Source organism: Talpa europaea (assembly GCF_964194135.1).
Source record: "Talpa europaea genome assembly, chromosome: 10".
NCBI lineage: Eukaryota > Metazoa > Chordata > Mammalia > Eulipotyphla > Talpidae > Talpa > Talpa europaea.
This window is the reverse complement of record NC_140077.1, coordinates 28703665-28726728: the sequence shown is the minus strand read 5'-3', so window position 1 is coordinate 28726728 and position 23064 is coordinate 28703665. Positions and strand designations below refer to the sequence as shown.

Sequence of the window (23064 nt, the reverse complement as noted above, 5' to 3'; positions counted from 1 at the left end):
ATCATTGTGGTTGTGGGAGCTGCTGACCAGTCCGCAATCTTGCGTAGGCAGGAGGCTGGAGATGTTGAGTTGATGGAAGAGTTGATGCTGCAGTTTGGAGTCTGAAATCTGCAGAACTGACAGCTGGATGCTCAGGTAGTATCTGTATCTCAGTATTTTTTTTTTTAAAGATTTATTTATTTATGCATACAAGAGCTGGGGTACAGGCCAGAGATGCGGTGGGTGAGAGGATTCACCAGAGACAGAGTGGGAACAGAACTGGCAGACTGACTGAAATACACTGTTGAGGGGAGCAGCAGGCATGACAGGAGAGGTCTGCTGCGCCATGTGGGTTGTTTCCTGGCTGGCTGGGGATTGAACTCATGCTGCAGTTGCTGCAGATTGCTTCATAGTGTGGTGCTTAATCCCTTGCGCCACCAGGGAGGTCCCTGTATCTCAGTCTTAAGGCAGAATTACTTCCTTGGGAAACCTTAGTCTTTTCTCCTGTGGCCTGCAGCTGATTGGATGAGGCCTACCACCTCATGGAGGATAATCTGTTTTACTCAAAGTCTACTGATTTTAATATTCGTTATACCTTAAAAAACCTTCATAGCAACATCTAGACTGGTGTTTTGATCAAACAACTGGGCAGCATAGCTTAGTCATGTGGGCACAGAATTAACTATCTCAAACAGTGAGTTTGACCAACAGCTCATACTCCCTCACGTTCCCTCTCAGGACAGACTCTGTTTCAGGGTGTGATCTGATACCAGGTATTCTGAGACTTCGGCTGCAATAGTGCCTCCTTTCCAGGGATTTCATGTTTTAATGTACCTATATAATTGGGGGTAATTTTCTAAGAACTTTTGCTTCTCTACAGCCTAATGGATCTAAATTAGGACTTGGCCAGATAGTAAACATTTTCTTCTCTGTAGACTATACTATGTCTTTTGCTACTACCCAAGCCAAAGCAGCCATAGATAATCTGTAAAAGAGTGGTGTGGCTGTGTTCCAGTAAAGCTCTATTTACAAAAGCAGGCAGCAGGGCCAATCTGGTCTATGGGTAAAGGAAGAGTTTGGGGTTATGTCAGACCTTTGTTCCTTGCCACACCTGATAAGGTGGGTGGATAAGCTACAGTCTGAGTTGGCTGCATCCAGCTTAGAGGCATAAAAACCACAAAGGATGGGGGTTTTGTTATCTCATGTAGTAAAAATCCCCAAGAATGGGCAATTCCAGGAGTGGTTAGCCAATGTCTCAAAAGCACCTTTAGGGAAAGAAGAGGTTCTTTCCATCTTGCACTCTGTCATCTTCAGTATTGGTTTAGTTCCCCTTGGCATTTACAGGTGGTTCGATATTTCCCAGCTGACATGAAGCAGAAGAGCACGCTCCAGTGAAGCTCATTTTAGTAGCAAGGAAACCTTTCCCAGCTGGTACAGGGCCAGCCTCTCTTGCTTCTAATCATCCAGAACTAGAGTATGTGCACTCTGGGAGGAGGGACTCTGGATGGGCTCAGTGGCGCACATGGCTGCCAAGGAGGAAGGTAGATTAGCCATGGAAACTCTGACTCTTCCAGCAAGCAAAGCAGCAACAGTGACCCTGGAAAGAAGCCCACCTCTGCCTGCTCTAACTGCAGGGCCCTAGCAGCTGAGGGGCATCCTTTCCAAGGGGGCGAAGTCACTGCCTCGTGATGAGTGAGCATGAAGAGGAAAAAGGGGGGAAGCAGGCTGGAGAGGGGAGTGCAGTTCCTGTTGAATGCCATGTATGTGGGTGCAGGCTCTTGGTTACTGGAGAGGATCCTGGCTGGAGAAAAGCAGTGTGACCATGAGCACAAGGAGTTATCCAAGTTAAAGAAAAGGGACATGAAAATACCCTTGGAGAAATAAAGAGAGGTCACAGGCATCTGAGGTCAAAAAAGCCCTACCAGCTGCTGAGGGATCGTCACCAATGAGCTCTGGAGTCTGGTGAGCATGGGTTCTTGGGTGGCTGTGCTGGCTGCTCTTTCTCTGCTCACCTTTATAATTGTCCCAGAGCAGAGCACAGCAAACAGAAGCTGGGGGAGGCCTGGGTATCTGGAAGGCAGCCGGAGGAGTAGCTCCGATAGTTATGCCCTGTTCCCAAGTGTCAAAGTGACATTTACTAACCACTTCTTACCTGCACAGGCCAGGGGAGACCACCCTGCTGCTGATGGGGTTTTGGGCTGGGAGGCAAGTCTTGCAGGGGACTTGGTATAGTGCCCAGGCTCTGCTCAGGCTCATTAGCTGCCCAGGGCAAAGCCAAGGCACTGGCAGTGTTGATATTGAGGTTACTGTTCTGGCCCTGTGTATATTGGGATAGGGGTGGTCAGTGCTCAGATTAGAAGCTGCCCCTGAAAATATGAACATAAGGCTAAAAAATGAGGTGAACGGTTACAACCAAAGTGGGGAGCTGGCATTTTACCTTGCCTTACCTGAGCCTGCTCTCTCATTCTCTCATTTCCTTATCGCTCCCAGGCCCTTTCCTATTCTCCCTCCACCCCACCCACTCTCCATCTGAGAAATATTAGAGTCTCAGATGACTGAGCTAAATGGGACCTTCAGGTTATCTGGTCAGTATATTCTCATTCAAAAAATATGACGCGAGAGAGGCCCAGAGGAAGGTGCGCAGCTGGTATCTGTGGCCTGTCTCGAACTTTGTCCTGATCCTAGGAGCCTGGAATGATACTGGATGTACTGCCTGAAGCGGAGCGTCAGTGTGCAAGTTACTAAATTCTCCAAGCTATGGTTTCCCAGATATAAAGTGTGATGGTAACAGACCCTGCCTCACAGGCCTGGAGGGTTAGAGGAGCTGGAACCTACAAAACTCCAAAGTCTAGCACACACTCAGGTCTCAATTGTTTCAGTTGCTACTGTCATTGTTACTGGCGTGGCTTTCTGTCTTATACTATTTCCACTGCACAGGCATCATCTTGGTTCGATATGGTAAACACATCTGGTAAACACATCTGCTGGCTCCAGACTGATGGACTCAGCCCTGCTTCTCTTGTGACAGGACAGACAATTATCTGATCCTATTCTAGTCCTACTTTTGAAGCTCAACTCATATCTACCTGCCTAGGTTTCCCTCTGAATTCATGTCTCATGGCACCCTGTTTGCAATTTCTTTGTTATGCTTATATCTGCCTCATGCCAGCCACACTTAGGGTTCATCTACAGGATGACACAGCACACCCGACTCACCCCTGCAGAGTTTCTGGCCCACCCATAGGTGCTTAATGAATAATCATTGAGTTAAGTTGCTCAGTACTCACAGCCTAATCTCTAAGTTTGTGCGTTCTGGTGCAGCTGATTGAAGGGAAGGAAACATGTTCCTTCCAGAAAAGAGGAACCTGAGACTCAGGGCCTGCAAGCATCCCACTGAACTTTCTGGAAACTGGAAACTGAAGCAAGAGTGGGTTGGTGGCCCCCACTCTGGGCTGTGTGCGGCCCCAGACAGAAGCGGCTGCTTAGAGACAGATGAATCATCACAGGCATCACCCAGTCACTTCCCTTGTTATCTTGCCTTTAAAGGGAAATTTGATTTGAGACTCACAGAGGCTTTCAATATCCATTAGGTGATAAACACCCCACTGGGTGGGCTCTTGCACCTGCCCCAGGGTATTCCCAGTGTACTTCTCCATTTCTAATGTGCCCCATTTCTCTAGATCACTGTCCTCAGAGGCGATGCAACATCCCCAGAAGTTCATGGTGTAAAAAAAAATCACATAGTCTGTCTTTAGACTCAGTATTGGATTTTCCTTGGGCCTGCTCTGAAGTCTGGGCTAATCCTTGTTAATGTGCATAGCTGGGTGTCCCCGAGGCTCCTGCTGGCAGGGCCTTTAGAAATGACCTCATTCCCTCAAAGTATATGTGACCCACAGCCCCAGATCTCAGCAGAGCTGAGTGGAGCCGTACTCCTGCCCTCTTAGGTGATTCTGTCTATGAAGTGGTTTTCACCCTTGTCATAATGTGAAAGTTGGAGCATAATGTTCCGCTTAAACTTTGACATCTCTGATTTCCATTTCTCTCCCAGGCAAAGATCTTGACTTAACAGTTCTTCCCTATACTCCAGGAGAATGATACCATAACTAGGCAGGCAGATCCAGTGGGAGTAACTCCCATCCACTCAATGGGAACAGTCTCTCTTTGTCTCCCAAGTCAGCTGACTGTCCCCTGGCAGATCAGAACTCTGAGCTCCACTTAAGTTCAGGGCTTTGAGGGGAAGATGCAGGGATAGATCAATTTGCAGAAAAAAAACCCGGTAAGTTGTGCAGACAGGGGATGGAACAACAGGCTCTGTTTCTTTGTAGAGATTGGTGAAGTAAGGGATGAACAGAATCCCAAGAAAAGAGGTTCAAGTTTATTCCTGGGACAAACATGCCATTGCTAATGTTCTGGTTCCACACTGAACTGAAAGGAGCACGTGGGACTTGATGAGGATAATGTGCAGCTGCAGGGAGCTGCATGTCAGCAGAGCTGACCAAGAAACCGGCAAACGATCCCAGAGTAGCTTTCTGTGTTCACATCCCATAAAACACTCAAGGACACTTTCTAACTCATTCTGTGAGGCCAGTATTACACTGGTATTACACTGATACCAAAATAACACAAAGCTATCACAAGGCTAGAAAACTACTGAACAGAATCTCTTAGGAATAAAGACACAAAAATCCTCAAAAAATACAGCAACATAGAAACATAATCCAGAGACATGTAAAAAGGAATATATGCCACGAGCAAATGGGATTTGTCCTATAACATCATGGTTGTTCAAACAGTTGAGAATCAATGAATGCAACAAACCATATCAATATATTAAAGAATGAAAAAAAATGGATGATTATCTTAAAACATCCAGAAAAAACACTAGATAAAATCCAATATGCTTTCATGAAAAGAACACTCAACAGACTAGAAATAGAAGGACATTTCTTCAACCTGATGAAGGAAATATACAAAGAATATATAGTTAACATCATACTCAGTGGTGAAAGACTGAATGTATCTCTTTAAGATCAGAAATAAGACAAGAATGTCTGCTCTTGTCACTTGTATTCAGCATTGGGGGGTAAATGATTTGACATTGGTCTTGGCAAGGAGTTTTTGGATTTGCTATCAAAAATAAGACAACCAAAGCAAAAATAAACAAGTTGGGCTTCCTCAAACTAAAAGTTTCTGAACAACAAAAGAAACCATCAACAAAATAAAAAGAATGGGAGAAAATATTTGTCAATCACATGTGATAAAGGGTTAGTATCCAATTATATAAAGAACTCATATACAAAGAAATAATCTGATTGAACAATGGGCAGAGAAGCTGAATGGACAGTCTTCCAAAGAAAATGGCCAACAAATACACAAAAAAGGTACTTGACATCACTAATCATCAGAAATGCAAACCAAAACCACAATGAGGTAAGATCTCATATATGTTAGAATGAGTATTATAAAAAGACAAGAGGTAACAAATGCTGGCAAACATATGGCTAAAAGGGGACCCCATGCACAGCTGGTGGGAATATAAATTGTTACAGCTACTCATGATAGAAAACAATACGGGGGTTCCTCAAAAAATTAAAAATAGAACTCTGTATGATCCAATAATCCCATTTCCGGATATATATTCAAAGGAAATAAAAATTTGACCGCCAGGAGATATCAGCACTTCCACATTCATGGCAGGACTTTCCACAAGTGAAGACATGAAAAACAATCTACCAATGGATGAATGGATAGAGCTGTGGTGCATGAGCACACACTCATGGATGCTGTTCAGTCATGAGAAAGAAGGGAATCCTTCCATTTGAGGTGATAAGCATGGACTCTGAGGACACTGTACTGAAGTAAGAGAAAGACTAAGGCTGTATGATCTCATTTGTAAGTGAAAAAGTCAAACTCTTAAACATAAACCAGACAAGTAGTTTTCAGGGGTTGGGGATTCTCAATACACTAAAAAGCACTTGATTGAGCATTGTGAATGGGTGGTTTTTTTTTTTTTATGGTATGTGAGTGATATGTCAATAAGTATATATACAAATTAAAAACAAAAATTCCTTAGGAGAGACGGGGTGGGGGTAGGGGGGCAAGGATGTACCCAGTGAACTCCAGAGCAGCTCCTGTGACTGGGGGGGTCTGCTGTGGCTTTCTGTAAGCTGCGGGTGGCATTGCTCCCTCCCCAGGCTCATGCACTGGCATCTGGAATCCAGAAAGGAGCAAGATCTTACATCTGCATAGATCTTGCCGCAGTGGTAAGTCTTGGTGGTGTTTCCTTATTTGTGCTTCCTCCCTGTGAGGCCCTACAGTAATAGGAGCATGCGCTCACATCAACTTGGGTGATTTGTAATCTAAAAAGCCCTTTCCCCATCTTCTTGGAGAAGCAATTGCACCAATCCTGAGAGAAGTGCTGTTTTTCCCACCTGACAGGGGAACCTGAGATCAGAGAGGGAAGAGGCCTGCAAAGGTCAACCAGCATGTTAGTGGCACATTGAATGACCCCCTAGGCTTGTGTTCTTCCTGCTTCTAGAGTTCCACTTATCAAACATCTGCTCTAGTTTTTGCTGAGAAAGGGAGGTCGCCCACACCAGAGTCAGTCCTTGGAGTCTTGCTTCTCAGCGAGGATGGAGGCCATCACAGTATCTTTGCAGGGAGGCAACGGATCAGGATGTGATCCTAGAATGTCTCGGCTGAGAGTCACGTGAAGAGGCATGGTGTTCATCTTCCTCTGAGGAGGTGCCACTTTTTCGCTATTCCACTGACCACAGGCTCTGGTCTATGTAATGCTCTTCTCCTGGTTTCCTCCCCCAGCAATGAGAGTGTTGGAGGGTTTTACTTTGCTTAACTCAGTCAGATGATAACCATCCCAGCCTCTAATGGTGCATGTTCAGTGCTTTCTCTTAACTGATGACAAGTCCGGGACACCTAGATGCCTTAGATGACATGTACATCTCTTCACGTGGAACTCCCAGTGCCTCCAAGACACATTCCAAACAAGACACATTCCTCACTTCCAAGACACATTCCAAACAAAGCTCTAGCACTTGATTTTACAGAAATGCTTATTAAACAGGGTCTGACAGCTTGGACATTACACTACGGGATATGTTTCTTGTTCATTCTGGGTAGACTGCCAGCGTGTAGTTCTTAATAGAGAGCTAGTCTGCCTGTCCCTTTCTCCTCTCCCTCCACATTCCCTCCTCATCTTTCCCTCCCTTCCACTTTGAACAAACATATTTATCAACTATTTTGCTACCAGGCCCTTGAGCATGGCATAGCGACTTGTCTGTGCGGGATGTCTCCAGGCACAGCCTCTATGGTCTCTGCACACAGCAGGCTCTGTGTCCTGTGCTGCGGCCCTGTTGGCGACTTTCAGCATCTTTTAGTTTATGTCATCTACTTGGAATCTTGAAGAAGTCCCTGTGGTAGGGATGCAGGGATTGCTGAGCAATGCTTTTACAGTGAACTTCACCCCTCTGGCCTGGTTTGCCCTGCAGGGAGCATAGAGTGCCATTGTTTTGGAGTTGCTTGTGGGGCCTGCTGCCCAGTGCCAGCCCCAGAGCACGCGGAGAATGCGGCCCACTGTCAGGCGCTGCGTCCACCCCAGGCCTTGTAGTTTTGCTTCCCTTCCCATCCCGAGCAATCTCATTTGAGGTTTGATGGCTGTTTTCAATGCTTGCCTTTGAGATGCTTAACTTGCCAACACATTCCTGGTCCTTCAGAGCTGGGGTGGGCCGTGAGTGCTTGTTGAGAGCTTGCCCCTATGCCAGGAGCAAGATGATTTCTCCTGGGGCTGAGGCAGCCTTGTGTGAAGTGGGGTGAAGAGCTCTTTGGGGGCAGCACAAGGCTTTTCCCACTCCATGTCCAGAAAGGAGGAACCTGTTCTGGGCTGAGATGGTGTCAGCTTCATCTGTGTTCCCTCGAGGCCTCTGCAGGTTCTGTCATGGTGCCTGAGGGCCCCAAAGGCCCAGACCCTTTGAAGAGTTGACCTGTGAAGACCCTGGAGGACCCGTGGACATCAGGAAACTCTGGGCAGGCCCATCCTTCTATGCAGAACCCCAGGCTGGAGCAAGCAGCTCAGAAGAGGCCTGTGCCTGTGAGAGAGGACAGGAGGAGTGGGGCCTGGGGGGCAGGGATGATGGGGGTGGTGTCAGAGGTGGTCTCCTCTGGCTCGCTGTCCTCATCATCCAGGCCTTCGGCGAGGGAGGGGATGATTCTCACATCTGACATGTGGTCTTCAAAGTGCACCTGCTTCTTCTTGGCCAGCAGGTCAGCTGGTTCCAGAGTCAGCTCTGTCAGGGTGTTTGGGTGCTGGGGGGCACTGGACCTCTTGGTCCCTTTCAGGATGCTCTTCATGTGCACAAAGAGGGAGTTGGGCCCCTCCTTGAGTGCCCCGTGGAAGGTGTAGGTTTGCTCCGTGTCCCCAGAGCCAGTGGTGCTCACGGCACTGCCGGAGGGGTCCGTGTACTGCTCTGGGGGGGCCAGAGCCTCAGGGGCGGCCTTGTTCTTCTTCCGCTTGCTCAGTAGGAAGTAGGCCAGGCCCGTGGTGATGAGCATGGAGCCTAGAAGAGATCTGGGCAGTTAGAATGCTGGATGTGTCCTGGACAGAAGCCAGGGCCCATCCAAGCCCACTGTCCCTAAGGATCACTCGGCAGGCCTGTGCCACACTCATGCCTCATAGTCTCTCATACCCACAAGGACTCAGGGCGGGCCTGCCACCTGGTTGGGGGAGGACATCAGCAGGGCTAGTACTGGAGGCCTCACCCAGGGGACCCTGTGACTGAGGCTCCCTCCTGTTGAGACCTGATCCTGGTGCTCCCATCACCACACTCAACCTCCCTCTCAGGATGACTTATTGGGGCTCTACCTGTGATACCTTCAGGGGCACTTTGCATTGGGTACCTGGCCCCTGATTGGTGAACTGGTATTCTTCCAGCTCCAGAAGTGGGGAGACCTCCCTTTATGTCAGTCTCCCCTTAATAACCTCAGAGGAAAGTGCAAATTTATGGGGCTAGCACAGCATTGTCCCCCTACTGGCCCTTTACCCTGACTTCAGGTCAGAGTTCCCTGTGTCCCAGGCTGAGACTTGCTGTCTATATCTCCTGCTGGGACCCTGACTCTTCCAGAGGAGGAGAGAAGGGGTTGGGCTGCCTGCCAAGGAGATGTTCTGATCTCCAAGAGCAGGAAGCTGTGGCTGAATCTCTCAGTAGTGCACTGGAGGGCCACATGGAGGGCCTTGAGACTGTGATGGGGAGGGGGGTGTTAACAGAAACTGCTGGAAGAATGAGGAAGCTGTACCTTTCAACTTTGTGTCCCTGGGTGGTGGGCTTCCTGGCCTTTTAGATGCATCCTGAGCCGGGACACATTTTTCATAGTTTTGGGAGTGGAGGATGGTGAGTTCTAAAAGAATAAGTCACAGATCAAACCCAGGAGGTGGGAGTCTAGAGCTTTGGCTCCTGAAAACAGAAACCAAGCTGACCAGCTGGGTCTAAGTGGGGCAGGAGAGGATGATGAGGCTGCTGGGGTCTTTAGGGGCCCTATCGTAGGGTGCCTTCCAAACCAGGCTGAGTTTGGATGTGAGTAGGTAGGTGTTGGGTACACTCGGATGGCTTTGGGAAGCTTAGCTCACACACAGGTATTGATGGGAAGACCTTTTCATGTACAGCCTCTGGATGCCTGCATGAAGGATGAGTTTCCTGGAACATTCCTGCCAATCGATGAGCATTAAGGCTGGCCTAGAGTTTCCTCACCCCATATTCCAGGCCAGAGAGGGCAGTGGTATCAGCGGGGTCTCTAGAGCCAGTAGGCTTATGAGAGAGGGCTCCTGCCTCTCTTGCTCAGAGCCCACCTATGCTAGGGATACCTGCTTTCACTACCTCCTGGAGCTCCTACCTGGGATGGTCACGTGCCAGACCAGCACGGGGTGCAGGAAGCAGGCCACGGACAGCAGCATGTAGGCCAGGAACTTCTGGAAGCAGCCCAGCCATTGGGCCTTCTCCCGTGCTCTGTAGGCCAGGGACCCTGGCTGACACCTGGGGGAGGGAGTCTAGGGTTAGCAGGAAGCAACCCAGGAAAACCCCAGAACACACAAGACTATTGGAGACTGGGATTGCTTCCTGCCATGGCCATGTTCTCTTCAGCGGCCTCTGGCTGAGCACCCCCAGGGGCCAAAATCCTCATTGAACCCCTCCATAGGGTCTAAACGTTTCCTGAAAGGCCTCCCAGCCCTATCAAGGAGGGAGGAAGTTAGAAACTCTCAGGATGTTGCAAAGGAGAGAAGGAGACTTGGGGCTCCCTGGAAACCCACAGTGGAGTGAGAGGCGTGCAGTACAGGAGAAAACTGACTTGGATTGTTGTCCTAATAGTGTGCTGCACCAGAGGCCTGGCCACATGCAGGAGAGGCTGGAACCCAGCTACAACCTGCTCACCATGCCTTGCCTCTGCACAAGATGGAAACAGCTTAGAGGGGCTTTTCACTTAACTGGCATGCAGGGACTACACAAGGGCTTACAGAGGCCGGATACTGAGCAGATTTATTGAGGGTCACCACTTTCAGGTTTCAAAGGAGAAAGGAAAGTGCTTGCTTTATTTTTCATTTTTTATTTTTAAAGATTTATTTATTTATACATACAAGAATTGGGGTACAGGCCAGAGTTGGGGGAGGTGAGAGGATTCACCGGAGACAGAGTGGGGAACAGAACAGGCGGATTGACTGAAATACACTGCTGAGGGGAGCAGCAGGCGAGTCAGGAGAGGTCTGCTGTGCCATGTGGGTTGCTCCCTGGCCGTGGGATTGAACTCGTGCTGCAGTGGCTGAGGCTAGCTTCATAGGTTGCGTCTTAACCTCTTGCGCCACCAGGGAGGCCTCGGAAGGTGCTTGCTTTTATTTTTTTTTTCATTTTATATACTTTTTACATCATTTTTCATTTTTGCTTTTGGGCCTAGCTCATCTATCCTCTGAATTCATCTAAAGTGGGGCCCTGCACACTGCCTCCTGCTGGGGTTGCTTTGCATGTACTGGCCTAGAACACAGAGGTCAACTGTCATGGCTCATTGGTGCCCCCTGCTGGTCATTCTTTTGTGTGCAGACCCTGTCTGGGAATGGAGGGAGTTCAGAGCAGGTAAAATGCCCCATTAGGTCCAGGGTTCCTTTCTCCCAGCTCTGGAGAAGTTGCAATTATCCCTGGGCAGTGCACTCAGCAGAAATGCTGTGACTCAGGGATGGTGGCCCACAGAGGTAGCTGGTGGTCTTGCATGTTATCAGGATAGTTGGATTTGAGGCCTGGCTTGGCTTTTGACAACCACTTAGAGACCCAGTGATACAGGTTTTGAGAGTCATGATCCAGGATCAGCCTTTAATCACACTGATGACAACTCTCAGGAACTGAGCACTGCTGGGAAGCAAGTGAGTCTGCCATGGTCACGTGGCCTCCCAAGCTCCTCGAGGTCTGCACTTCTGTCTCCCACAGGGTGTGGAAGCCTGTGTTCCCAGCAGGAGGTGGAGCCAGCCCCCAAACCCAGCCCCACTCACTGCAAACCAGATCTCTCACAAGGTCGTCACTCCTCCAGGGGATGCTTGGACTGTGGATGTAGTGACTGGTTGCAGGGAATTCTGGGTGGGCATAAGTCCTGAAAGAGTGTGTCAGTCCACTCCCCTGGTTGGGAGCAGGGAAAAGAGGAACACTGGGATGACAGTCCAAAGCCCATGTCCAGGACAGGCTGACTACTGTGGCCAGGGGACCTGTCCATGCTGTTTCTGGAGCAGGACCTTGTCCTTGCCATGGCCTGACGGGTGGAGGCAGTTGAAAGTGTAGGGGCTCAGGGAGGGGGATAGGTAGAGGGACCACTCTGAAAATCACTTACTGGAAGCAGAAGGTCAGCAGCTGAGTCACAAAGTAGGCCCCTTCACACAAAGAGATGGCAGCTCCTGTAAATCTATGGCGGAGACAGGTGAGGGAGGCCCAGAACCCTCCGACCCTCCTTTCATTTCCCCACAGCAAAGTTTGGGGAAGTTTTCTTCACTGTCTTCTCAAAGCAGCTTGGCCTCCTGAGTGTCCTCAGCTGACTAAGTGTCCAGGCATATCCTGACCTAATTCTGTCACCCAATCACCACTCACCAGGAGCTGCCTTGATGCCCGGGCCTGTGGTGCACTGGGCTGTAGTGATGGAGGGGGTCAGGGCCAGGGCCCAGAAACATGAGCTGGGAGCTACAGGCCAGCAGGGGACATTCCCTTGACCCTGAAACCCTGGTGTGGACACTGGCAGGCACATCCTCGACCCACTGTCATTAGGAGGGACACCCACTCTGGTTGTGCACCTGATCATCTAGTCAGCAGGAGTAAATAAAACAGCCCCAGATTCACTCCCATTCTCTCTGGCCTCACCTGTATTTTCTGAGTTTGGGCACTGACCCCTGAACCCCATACCAAACTCCCCATCTTGATCTCTCTGACTCCCTGGTTCTCGCCTTGCCCACTCCTACTCCTCCTCTCAGTCATCCTTGAGCTGCCCTGGGGGCTCCTTCTGACACCTGAACCTGCTGGTATTTTTCCTAGTCAAGAATGCTGCAAAGGCTCCTCTGCTCCAAGTGTGGTCCAGGCACCCTCCAATAAGACTCTCCTGGGGAATATGTAAAATCATAGATGCCTGGGTCAGTCCCAGACTTAATGTACTAGAATCTTTGTGAATGGAAGCTTCTTTTTTATTTGAGGGTCTCACTGGCCTCCAGAATTAAAATTTCTTAGCCTGCCTTTTTTAAAGCCTCAGATGAAAGTCCATATTTCTCTGACTATACAGGAAGCTTTCAAGTACCACAGGACCTTTGCACAGGCAAAGTGGTAGTGGTCATTATATAAAGCTTCATTATTATCATTTCTCTCTGTGTGTGACTACTCAATCTCTACCTTCTCCTACTCTGTTTCTCAGTGTCTGTCTACTTCCCTTCAGCTTTTAAATGGTAATAACTATCATTTATATAATGATCACTATGTGAAGGGCCAGTCCATTGATTTAAGGGTTGGTCTAACTAAAGGTCTGCCTAGACCACCTTATCTCCTAGAAGTCCCCTCTGCTTCTCCCACCTCTGGGATAGAATGGAGTATTAATATGGGAAAGAGAGAGGCTACTCTGGATTAGTCTCTATAGGTAGAATCAGGCTAGCTGGAGTGAAATAAGTAGGGAGGGACACGTGTTCACATACTCACAGCAGATAGAAAGCCAGGCTTTTGAATTGTCCCTGGAGGAAGGTCTCAGTCCCCACGCCGATCAACACTAAGGGGGGGAAGAAGGAGGGGGTGAGCCCAGGTGCCTGGTCACAGTGCTGCCCTCAGCAGGCTCCTCGGCCTCTAGGAACCTATGACTGACAGCCCAGGTGGGCGCTTCTCCCATGTCTCAGGGAGCAGCGGCTGGGAAGGTGCAAGGGAGAAAAGAGCCTTCTGGGTTGGTCTCTGGTAAGTAGAAGGGCTTTAGGCAGAGCCCCAGAGCATAGATCCCCATATTTCTCTGGCCACATTGTCACGACACCATCCCTAGTGGCCCCAAAGACAGCCCACTATAGCTTCTTCTCCAAAGCTGCCTTCCACCTGGTTTCAAGGGTCCTCACCGTCCTGCAGGCCACACCCATTTGTGCTGGGCATCTAGGCTTCAGCGCATGCCTTTGGGTACCACTCTGCTGCCTTGCCTAGCTGTGTTTGCCATTGCCAGGCCCTGGTGTTCACTTGCTGGCTTGGCGGCTGCATCACACATGCGTGCTCCATTGCTTTGGATCTGGTTCTGATTAAGCACCTGGGGCTTGCTCTGGCATGGGATGCTTCTTGTGCTGATCTCATCTCTGCTCATTCTTGGCAGTTGGTGTGTGTTCAAACACCTGACCTTGTGTTTGTCCGGGTGGACTTTTTTTGGACCTATCTTTGTAGACCTGTTGGCTCCCAGTTGTCCCCTGGGGGGTATGCAGGGGTCCATTCTCACAACTCCACTTAGCCAGCTGCAGCTCTGACCCCACGCTCTCACTGATGAAATATAACACCCCAAGACAGCACTGAAATGTCCCCAGACCTTCTACTAGGACCATGTCATTTCACTAATTAGACTTCTTCCTGGCCTAATTGATTTTACCCCAAGCACCCCTTATTTCTCTTTCTCTGGGCTTGGAGGATATAGTCTGGTATTTGCCGATCGTGTCTTAACCTCATCCCCCTCCCAGAAAGTCAGGTGCAGGCCTGGGCATGGCACGTGGCGGCCTGTATGTGGACCTTTGTCTCTGCTGTTCAGGGGGCTGCTTCCCTGGTAGAGACGCTACATCAGCCTCCACCCCTGGGTACCCCAAACCTTTAGTCCACTGCAGAGATGTAGGGTAGAGCACCTCACTTAGGCCACAACATCCCCACCCCTCACTTCTACGGGGGATGGTGGTGGTTTGTGAAAGTTCTTAATGGACTTCACGGATGAGCAGAGTGCTTCATTGATGAAGCGAGGGTTAAAGGTGAGGGTTCTGAGGTGTCTCTGAGCTTCAGGCCCAGAGAGGCAGAGGGCCAGGGCATCTGTCCTCTTCAGTTCCTTGTTGCTTATTTGATGTGCTAGGTGAGGGGCTGGGGTGCAAACCACACTCATCCATAGTGTTGGCCTAATTTAAGCAATTAATTGTTTTTATAGAGGCAGCCCCATGACATAGGAATTTTATTCTCCCCACTTTACAGGAAGTAAATAAGATGACCTTGTAGAGTTCTCCCAAAGACACATGCAAGAAAGTGAAGGACCTACAGACTGAACTTGAGACTCCTGGCTCCAGGTGGTGGGCAGTTTCCTGGTTTCCATTGTTTACCAGTGTGTGTGTGTGTGTGTGTGTGTGTGTGTATGTGTATATTATGCAAGCCTGTGCCCATTTATTTGATTTTCACTGTCTTCGGTTTCTAGTCCTGTTCTTAGTACTTAAAATCAATCATCACAACAGTTCTGTGTGAAGATACTGTTGTTATTCCCATTTTACAGAAGAGGAAACTGAGGCACAGAGCATGTAACCAACCAACCTAGGATGTCCAGGTCACAGCCTGCATTTCATTCTCACACTTACTAGTTAATAGCAGAGTCCTCAAACTCTCTGAGCTTGTGTTTCCTTACTATTCCTCTTGCACATTATAGTCATAAGGATTCAACAAGCTAATTGAAAACTTGTACCTCACTGGAGCTGCTCGAAATCACTGGTTCATTTTTGCAGGGACTTCATTCACCTAAGTGGTGATTTGGGTGGGCTTGTGGTGACTGACATGACCAGCAGATGGCAGGAGAGTGCCTTGGGAACTCAGCCCCTTTCCAGGATTTGCCCCCTTTTGGCATACAGAGAATTATTTTGACTCCTTTTGACTGAGACAAACGTTCAGTCTTCAAAGGGGAATTTGAGGAATGCTCTGAAGGCAGCTTTGCTGTTAAAAAACAAAGTAACAACAGAGAAAACAGATTATTGAGCAGAATCCCAGTTCTGTGTCATTACCTGGGTAACTGTGCTAAGTATTTACTCTATTTGAATCGGGTTTTCTCCTCGGAGCAATGGGAAGAGTAAGGTAGAGTGTGCAGACTTGTCGCTTGGATTAGAGAAAATAATGAGTCTGAAATGCAGACTCAAATTTTGTGCCTTCTCCCAGCCTCCAGCTAGCCATGGCAAGTGGGGTCACCCCCCAAAAGCTATCAACCAGAGATAACTGGGGTGGATTCTATAAGCCCAGGATGGAGGAGGAGAGCAGGGGGAATGGAGTCAGAAGTAGGGATCCTCCTCCTGCTAAAAGTGGGGAGAATAAAATTCCTGTGTCACGGGGCTGCCTGTATATAAACCACTAAGTGCTCTACAAGTTAGGCCAATTCTAAGGAGGGGTGTGGGAGTCATTTGCACCCCAGCCTCTCACCTGGTACAGACAGTAAGCAACAAGAACACTTCACAGAGGTCACTAGAGCTTGTGATGCTTCTGAGCATCCCTCTGGGCATCCTGAAGCCCCAGCCACACTAACTGGCTTTTCAAGCTGGGCGGTGACCATGGCCCTCAAAGCCTGGGGAGTCAGATGAGACCTAATACTGCTTCTGGGACAGCTTCATCCTGTTGTACTTACTACCCCTTTCACACTTGAGTATGGGTGTCTCCTACTTGCCTTTTGGTCTCCAAGGACATCTCAGGGAGGGATGCACTGGAAGATCACAATGACTGGGGTTGGTATAAGTTCAAGGGCTCGCAGTTGCTTGTAAAGATGAAAGCTAGATTTTCACCACTTCTACGAACATGGAGATGCTAAAAGCCGTTGCTCAGAATCCCCTGAGGTAATAATGCAATAGCTGCAGATTTCTTAACTCAGAAGTTGTGGCAGATTTGAAGCATGACAGGGAGGTTTCCCTGTGTTCAGGAAACACATACAAGGTTCATACCTTGTGCTTACCTGGCACATACAAGGCAGGCTTCAGAGATACAGTGATAAGAGGCTAAGATTTATAGTTGAGAATTCTAGCCATTTGATTAGAAGGGATTTTGTTATGGCTCCTAGAACTCTCCATTATTTCTAATGAGTTCACTGGGGAGACTTTCCTGAAGGTGAGAGTCTACCTATCTGCTGCTAGATTCTCACAGAGTAAAGTTGACCAGCAAAGATGTTGATTTTGTTTGGCCTTGTAGAAGTTCCCATGTGATTCACAATAATGCCCACGATCCTGCTTCCTCTTGGCATCTTTGCTCTTTGTGCAATCCCTAGCACTCAGGAAAAGCCTGTCTCCCTCCCTGGAATCTGGGCTCAACAATGTGACTTGCTCTGGGCAAAAGGATGCTCCTAGGCATCAGGCAAGCAGAGATGGATGGTGGCTTGTGAACTAGGTTCTCTCTTGCACCTCTACCATTATAATGGGCACATGTCTCGACTAGTGACACATGCAGCAGGCAATGCCAGTATAGACAAGCAAACAGCCTCCAGGCAGGTAAGCACACCCAGCCAATGCTAGCAGAGCTGTCTGCCTACTTGCCCACATTGATGAACAACATAAGCTTATTGCCACAGGTCACTAAGGCTTTGCTCTTGCTTCACAGCATTATTTTGGTAATAGATGACGGACATGTGCAGTTTTAAAAGCAGCTTTATTGTTATAATAGACACACGACAATCTGCATATATTTAAAGTGTGTGATTTGGTAAGTATCCATCAAAACAATTGAGATAATGAAAATATTTATCAGCCCCAAAGTCCTCTTATCCTTGTAATCCTACTGTCCAATCTCCCTTAGTCATCCCTAACCAAATATGGGTCTACATTCTGTCACTAGGGATTAGTTTGAATTTTTAAAAGAAATTTATATAAATGGAATCATACAGCATGTACTTTTTAAAACATACTTGTTTTGAGGTTTGTCCATTTTGTAGGATATATTGATAGTTCAAATTTTCTATTGCTCAGTAGTATGGATATACCTTTGTTGCTTTACAACTCATCCATTAATCAGTGCTTAGATGGTTTCTAATTTTTGCTATTTTGAATCAAATGCTATGAACATCCACATAAAATTTTTTAATGTGGATTTACATCTGTGTTGTCTAGTTTTGGCATTGGATTAATGCTAGTCTTGAAGACTGGATTGAGAAGTATTGCTTCACGATTTTTTGGAAGGGTTGTGTAGAATAGACATTATTTCTTCCTCCAATGTAGAGTTCACCTGTGAAGTCACCTGGGCTGATACACCACTTTTTGATGATGATCTCATTGACATGGAAGGACAGACCTACAGAATGCACTGGTACTTTTGGGAGATTATTTCCCAAAAAGATTGTCTCCTTTTTCGTAAGGATCCACAGGAGGAATTTATTCTATGTCTTAAATTCAGGTCAAGCTATTTACCCACAATATTTGCTTCTTATGCTCTTTTTCATGCAAGGAGAATCTACTCCCTTTTCTTATGGTAGCTTTCTGGGTGCCAGCAAGCAATGGCCTTGCCCTCACGTCTTCACTACCCATGTTGCACGAGCCATATTTCTTTCCTTGGTCCTGGGAAAACTCTAATCTGCCCATTCACAAAGTAGAGATGCAGTGGGAAGTCAGAGGACTGTCAGCACACAACTCCAAAGGCCACAGACAGATAACAAGGAAATGAGCTGGGAGTGAGAGTCTCAAAAGGAAGCCCCATGGGCCTCCCGGGTGGCTCAGCGGTTGAGCGCTGAGTTGCGAAGCTGCCCGCGTTCTCTGCGGCGCCGGTTCGATCCCCGGCTGCTCCCCGGCCACCGAAGGAGGGTCCCACATGGTGCGCAGACCTCTCCTGCCGCCCGCTGCTCCCCTCAGCAGTGTACTTCGGTCCTTCTGCCTGCTCTGCTCCCTGCACTGGCTCTGGTGAATTCTCTCACCCTCCTGCGCTTCTGACTGTACCCAGTGCATGTATAAACAAAACAAACAAACAAATAAATAAATAAATAAAACATGCCTCTATAAAAAAAAAAAAAAAAAAAAAAGGAAGCCCCAGGAGGGACCTTTATTCCAGCACCAGTCATTTATATTTGACTATATTCCTTTTTGATAGCAGTCTACTTTAGATAGTTGTGCTACACTAAGGGCAATCTATCAGTCCATAAAAAAATAAATGAGGCTAACATCTTCCTTCTGATTTGACTACTACTGTGAGTAGAAATAACCCAGTTCTTCTAGGCTGATCTTAATGACCCACATTCAAAATGTGAAGGAAAATGCTACTCAGTATAAGACCATTGGCATCCTTGGGGATAATCTACTTCCTTGTTCTTTTCTTTTCATCATCCTTCTCTTTCCATTCTAAGAGAAGAATCCACTACGCATGTTGGACAGTCCCTGTGTTTTGTATATTCCTCTAAAATTAACCAGCACTGAGTGAGAATCTATGTTCTAGGCAGTTTGCTGGTTTAGTGTTTGTTTCATCGAATGCGCCAATGCTAGAGAGTAGATACAATTGGCACCTGCGTTTAAAGAGGTTGGGTGACTTACCAAAGGTCAAATGCCAAGGTAGTAGTAGAATAGGGCACAGAATCCATCCTCTCAAACACTGCACTGTGGTGCTTGGCACTGGGGTCCTAGTTTGTCTCTGTAGTCAGACCACGTTAGGGCAAGATGATACCATCCTAATCTACATGTCTACCTTGCACAAAGTGGGAACTTAGCAAATATCTTCCAAATAAATAAATCTAAAGTGGAGGTCTTGATTTCATGTTCTAAACCTAAGGAAGAGGCCGCAAGCAGAAAGAAAGAACCACTTGAAACAAATCACATTGTCTTTCATCATTAGAGGGCAAAACAGGGGCAAAGATGTTCATTTACTCATAAGAACAATCAGCTAGAAAAAAGAGAACAGCCAACATCCACTTGAAGGATTGGAAAACAACGTGGTATTGCTCAGGCAATAAATCCACCTGTAGATTTGTTGGAGAGCATAATGCTTCCTTAGATGTCAGGAAGTGGTCACGGGACATACATTTAAGGAGGATGGAAATTAGCATGCAGGGCCCAGGATGGTTACTTCAGAAGCATTAATGTTTTTTTTGAAGGCTTTGAATTGGGTTAAGGTCAAATTATGCATTTGCTCTACTCTTTAAAAAATAATGGGAACATCTGGGTTTAAATGCTTCTTTTGTCTTAGTCTATATTAGTAAGTCAAGCCTTCGTTTTGAATGCAGTGTGGCAAGGAATAGAGCTGTTAGGAATGTGACTCTGTCCTTTATGTAGAGAAGAGGTTAATGGGTCAAAAACCTGGAACAAAACAAAACCCTTAAGTGATTCCAGGTTGACTCAAAGTAGTTGATTTGTGAGAAAGAGTATGTTAGCCTGACAAGCAGGGCTTGCTCAAAACAGCTCTGTCTCAATCCCAGCTCATTTTCCTGCAGGCTGTCTGCTGCCCTTCTCTTTGGGGCTGTGTGCTACAGTCCCCACATGCCACTGCACCATGCCCCTGTAAGTGGGCAGACTGAGGACCCAACAGCAGGCCTGCTCTCAACTTGCCCTGTGATACTGCCGAGCGACCTGAACACCCTGAGCCTCAGTCCCCTCATTTACAAAATGGGGTTAAGCTCCGCTTTGGCTGTCATGGGAAAGAGGTGGGAAGTCAGCCAAGTGGAAGACAAATAGGGGCCGCTGGCTTATGATGGCCTGCAAACGCTAAGGCTGATTCGAAGGGAGAGACTTTCTAACATTAGAAATATTTCTGTCTGGGTGCAGAATGCCATGGACTGTTTTAGTTTAGTTTGGGGGTGGCACTGTGCTGTCCATGTTCTAAATCTACTCTTGGTTTGGGGAGGGGTGTGGGGGGAGGGCAGCAATACGCTAGACCACCGATGTCCCAACATAGCTTCGTGCGAAGGAGCCAGAGAGGAAGCGGTAAGCTCAGCTAGCCAGCACCTGCGCAGGGCATGCTGCAGCCACTGCCACTGGGCCTTGTGTGCTGGTGGATGCCCCAGGGGCTGGGTGACCTTACTGCCCCTGACAATTCCATGTCACATTCTGTCTGCGAAGAAGAAGGGAGTCCAGGGAGGAGGCTGCTGGACCAGGAGCTGCCTGGTCCCTGAAGAGGAGGGTCAGGGTGACCCCGGGCCTCACACTTATCCAAGTGCCTAGAGACTTTGCACCTCTTCCCAGAGAAGGCCAGTGGCCAGCCTAGGTCTCCCAGGGGTTCTGCAAAGTGGTAGCCTCTGCCTGAAGTTCTCTTTCCTTTCTAGCAACCAGTGCCCATGTAATTGAGGCCCAGGACTTTCAACAGAGATTTCAACAGAAAAGAGGCTTAAGGGAATAAGGAATTTGCAAATCTTACACCCTGGAAATAGGCCAGGAGTTCAGTGATGCTGGAAGAAACTTGAGATTTGCCCAAGAGTACCTAAGCCTCTTTCGCTAGCTTCCCACTTGCTCCCGGCACTCTAGAAAGCCCAAACAAGATTATTGGAAATCCTGGCCATTAGAAGACAACTTGTGGGCTATTTTTAGCCTGGATTCTATCAAGACCAAGTGGGAGGCCTATCTTCAGCATTAATAGCAGCCCTTTTTGCAGAGATAACAGTTAAGGGAGCAGTATGTACGAGTGTGTATGTATGTGTGGCTGCAGATCCTTTCACCGGCTGACATAAATCAGATTTTTAAGCTGTCTTTAGCTAATCTAGTAGAAGGAGAGATACAGCTTAAAACAGCTTCCCAACAGGAGGCAGGCCTAGAGGGGGTAGGACTCAAGATCAGCAGTGGTAGACCAGACCCCAGGCACAGAAACACTATTTAGGATTATTTCATGTCCTCTGGATGGACATTGGGGGCATTACTTTGAGTAGGTGACAAGGTAGCTCTGAAGGAGGTTACTACCAGCTCCTCTCTCAGCTCAGTTACTCAGCGCCCTCAGCAGAGCATTTCTCAGCTTTTCCTGGTGTGTCTGCTGGGTAGGGTTTCCTACTTTGGGAGGCTTTGGCCGGAGTCCTGGCCTTTTCTAAAGTTGAGTGACCAGGCTCTAGCCTGGATGTCCCTCTCTCTTGCAATGTGACCTTGGGTAAGGTCACTGCCTCTCCTTGAGCTCAGCTGTTCCATCTTGTAACAGGAGCACTGGGGTTTGAGCTTCTCCAACAGTCCTTCCTGTTATAATTCAGAGTCTAGTTTCTAGAAGAGCCCACTAACCAGCCTGCCTGTGAGCCTGGCCTGGAAACTTGGGGATGACACAGACACCCCTGAGTTCTGAACTATGTCATGGGAACTTTCCCAAGATATTTGCTTCCTCAGTTCTGCCTACTTATGCCCAGTTCATGCATCCTTAATCCCCCAGAACCTACAGCCAGCAGGTCCAGAAATCCCCACTGCACAGATCAGAAGTGTGGTTCCAAAATCTCTCATGGACACACATCAGTAAGTGACAGGGCTGGGGCTGGAACCAGTGCTATGTGAGCCTGGACTGGTGGGTATTTCCCTTTTGCCAAGACCCAAATATAAGATTTTCTCTTGTCATAGGAAAATTGATGAATTGTGGTGTATCTTGTCATCAAGGGACAGGGGTCCCAGAGTTAAGGGCTAACTTGCCCCACACAGGTCCTAGCCATGCAGGGGCCACAGGGTTAAGGGCTGAATCTGTACTGGAAAAGGGAGCAGGTGGGGCTCGGGATTGTGACTGTGACAGTTCTGCTCTAACCGTCTGTCTGGCTATCTTCCCGGGAAGTCCAACATCCTCATGACCAGGTTGAGGGAAAGAGAGGAAGCCAGCTGTGGAAATTATTTCTCCCCCCGCCCCCCTGCCAAACCCACTGTGCATTAGGGAGACAGAGGCTCCCCATGTCCAGCTCTGTAGCTCAGCTGCCCCGTGTGCTGGGAATGATCTCTCCTGCAAATGGGGATGTGGTTTGAGTAAAGCAGGTGAAGATCTCTGACTTTTCCCCTAACTATACAGTGAGGCTTCCGAGTCTCACATTTTCCCAGTCCTTAACACCTTAGACTTCAGTTCCCACCTCCATCTTACAGCAGACCTTGAGGAGGTGAGGCTGACTCACTTGACTCATCTCACAGAGGGGATGCAGATGCCATCCCAGGGTCACCTGAACAGTGAGTTGCTAAGCAGAGATTTAACACCGGCTGCCCTCTGGTTCCCAGCCCCAGGTTCACCCCATGCACCTGCTGCCGCTCTGCAGAGCACGTTCCTTGGGGTCTCAGGGAAAAAAAGTGAAGAACAGATGCGCTCAGATGTGTCTGCCCATCCAGGCAGCTCCCACCCCGCAGGCAGCCCTGTCTGTGTGCCTGGTACGCAGGCGATTGCCGTGGGGGTAGGGGGTGTCTTACCTGCAGCAGTGGTGATGCCTAGGAGCCGGCAGGTGTACTCCAGTCCAGTCCAGAACACCTGCAGCTTCATGGTGCCGGGGGTGAAGGCAGGTCCCCACAGGGCAGGCAGCAGAAACTCCAGCCTGAGATGCTCCGAGATGCTTGTGTGCAGTGGGAGGATGCAGCTGCCAGTTCCGGGTCCCTGGTCCCTGGGGTGCTGCCTTCTCAAGCCAGTCCTGGCCACCACAGCCTGGTCGAGGTGTGAATAGAGCTCACCTTCCTAGCTCAGTGGCCCGTGCCCTTACCAGGCACTTAGCTTAATCATTACC

At 48.4% G+C, this 23064-nt stretch overlaps 1 protein-coding gene across 1 annotated transcript; it reads right to left on the bottom strand.

The window, feature by feature from the left end:
- Positions 1 to 8064: 8064 nt before the first annotated feature.
- Positions 8065 to 22826, bottom strand: TMEM72 (transmembrane protein 72; the record flags this gene model as incomplete). The annotated part of the gene is made up of 5 exons (XM_084245114.1): positions 8065 to 8549; positions 9880 to 10019; positions 11851 to 11922; positions 13191 to 13257; positions 22757 to 22826. The coding sequence occupies 5 exons, from the start codon at positions 22824 to 22826 to the stop codon at positions 8065 to 8067; spliced, it is 834 nt and encodes a 277-aa protein (XP_084101240.1).
- Between the last annotated feature and the right edge of the window lie 238 nt (positions 22827 to 23064).